Source organism: Equus quagga, chromosome 20, assembly GCF_021613505.1.
Source record: "Equus quagga isolate Etosha38 chromosome 20, UCLA_HA_Equagga_1.0, whole genome shotgun sequence".
Lineage (NCBI taxonomy): Eukaryota > Metazoa > Chordata > Mammalia > Perissodactyla > Equidae > Equus > Equus quagga.
This window is the reverse complement of record NC_060286.1, coordinates 25,482,009-25,484,282: the sequence shown is the minus strand read 5'-3', so window position 1 is coordinate 25,484,282 and position 2,274 is coordinate 25,482,009. Positions and strand designations below refer to the sequence as shown.

At 51.5% G+C, this 2,274-nt stretch overlaps 1 protein-coding gene across 1 annotated transcript; it reads left to right on the top strand.

Moving 5' to 3' along the window:
* Nucleotides 1–441: 441 nt before the first annotated feature.
* On the top strand, nucleotides 442–1,972 carry LOC124230830 (DPEP2 neighbor protein-like). The gene is made up of 2 exons (XM_046647223.1): nucleotides 442–508; nucleotides 1,668–1,972. Exons 1-2 carry the CDS (start codon nucleotides 442–444, stop codon nucleotides 1,970–1,972), a joined length of 372 nt encoding a protein of 123 aa, XP_046503179.1.
* Nucleotides 1,973–2,274: the final 302 nt, after the last annotated feature.

The following is a 2,274-nucleotide window of genomic DNA, read 5'->3' as shown; positions in this document are numbered from 1 at the left end:
CAGATCTCTGCCTCTCCAGCTGTTGAATACTTAGCGTCAGTGACATACAATCTACCTCTCTCTTAAGTTAATCTTGCCTCTCAAGCCAATCTCAGAATATGGGCTTCTTTTGCCCTTCTGTGGTCCCTGTGGCTGTGCCAGCCCACAGGCATACTCCACGGGGAGTGGCTGCATGACTAGGGCATGAGTGGGGAGGGCCAGGTGTGAGGGCCCAGGCAGGATGCCTCTCTGCCTTCAGCGTACTCTGCTCCACAAATCCCCGAGAACCTGAAGGCTGCCCTTCAAGTCACAGGTTCCTTATGTGACCTCACCGGTAGTGATGACCTCACAGACCCTCTCACGGTTGCCATGGCAGGGCAACTACGCAAACGTGGTGCTCTTGGGGAAACTTCTCTATTAGTTCTCTACCAGAAACCAATCTGTTAGGTTGCCTGAGAGAGAATGTCTGACTGGATCTTCTATATGCACTCCAACTTGTCCTCTGCCCCCCAGGACGGCAACGGAGCAGGTAGGCCTACTCTGGGCATCTGTGTAAGAGGCATTGGTATACACACAACCTCACCTGGCTGCCACATGTTCCTTTTGGGCTTGCCCACCATACCTGAGAACTTCCCCAGCTGTAAGTAATACCAGTGACCTAGGGCCCCCTCAGGGACCCACAGTGTTCCTGCTCACTGCTGAGGACAAGTGAAATGTCATCCCTGAGGGAGAGTTCAGAAAGGTTTACAAATGTAGCCTTCCCCTTTGGGCTACAAGATGCTTCCATTCAGACCCTGTCCTGATTGGCCTCTTAGCTAAATTCTTACATTTAGCTACATTTTTGTTGGCAAGTGATAAATGGAGCAGTTTGAGGAAGAGCTGTGAAAGTCCACTCTTGAACCTCAACTTCTGACCCAGGCACCTTTACCATGCTGTCACGCAGACATCCACGTGGGTCCCTTCTGACACTTCCAAGACTGAGCTGCTGAGTACTGGGAGAAAGAGTGGTGTCCTATTGATGGGAAGAACAGTAGAGGCAAGGGGAGTGATGAAGTGATCCTGAGCCTGGAGGGCTGAGGAAATGGTGTCCTGCAAGGTTGGGCTGATGTGAGCCTAGACTTGCTACCCAGATTCTGGCTTTGAACCTCCTGTTCAGTGTTTGTCCTTTTTTCTAATCTAGATAAAAGTATCAGAGGCTAAGAGCTCAAAGTGGTTGAAACAGGAGGGATGAAGGAGGCCCAAGAGGCATTGCCAAGGTGAAAAGGGATCTTGACTGATTTGGATTAGATTATTTTTTCCAAAGCTTGAAAGGCCTTTCCATTAAAGCCTCAGAAGTGAGAGACCTTAAGAAACATTTCCTTTGTTGTGGAAGGGACAATTGGAGAGGATCCTGATTGCAATTATTTTTGGGTTCTACTGTGTTCTCTGGGAATTGGGAACAGATTTCCTGGTCTCTTGCTGCTGCCATAGGCTCCATGGAACTGCTTTTGCAGCTCACATCCCTTCCCTAGGGCACTCAGAGGTGATGGGCCAAGGCTGTGTTTTGGATGCCAAGCAGATTAAAGAGCTTCAACCAGAAACTGAGAGAAACATGAGCGGGGGGGGGGGGGGGGGGGGGGGGGAGGGCCTGGCAGGAGACTTTCTCCAGCAGAAGTGACTGATCAGTTTTGATTTTCTTTTCTTTCCAGCACCAGCGGCTCCCACTTCTCCTCCTACACCTTGTCTATACCATGTCCTCTACCGAAGGTGTGGGGAAACCCAGATGGTCTGGCATGGAGAAACATATTGCCTGGTTGGTGGCTACCGGGTCTATGGGGATGCTCCTTTGGCCACCCCAGCAGAGGTGGAAGCAGAGAAGCCAGTCCCCAGGCGGGTGCTCAAGAGACATCGAGCTGTGGCAGAGTCCGACCAAGACCTAGGCTGCCCCAGCCCCAATATTCAGAGATTGCAGGATGGCGGCAGGAGGCTGACCCCAGAGAAGATAGCTGGCTGAGCCACTATGTAGAGACTGCAAAAACTTAACTGCCCAAGACAGCTAATGCTTCTTTCTGCAGTGACCCCCACAGCCCACCATTGGGGATTAGAACCCGAGCTGTTCTGTCTGAGCCTTTCTCGGCCAGGAGCCTCCTTCCATCCTAACTGGCCATGGGCGAGGAGCCTCAGAACTGAGATTTGAAGTGAGAGGCTTCTCTGAACATCCCAGGACCGAAGCTGGCCTGGAAGAAAACCTGATGTTCCTCTGCTTAATCCTCTACAGTCCTTTCTTGGGCAGAGAAAAGAAAACGGTGCACTCTG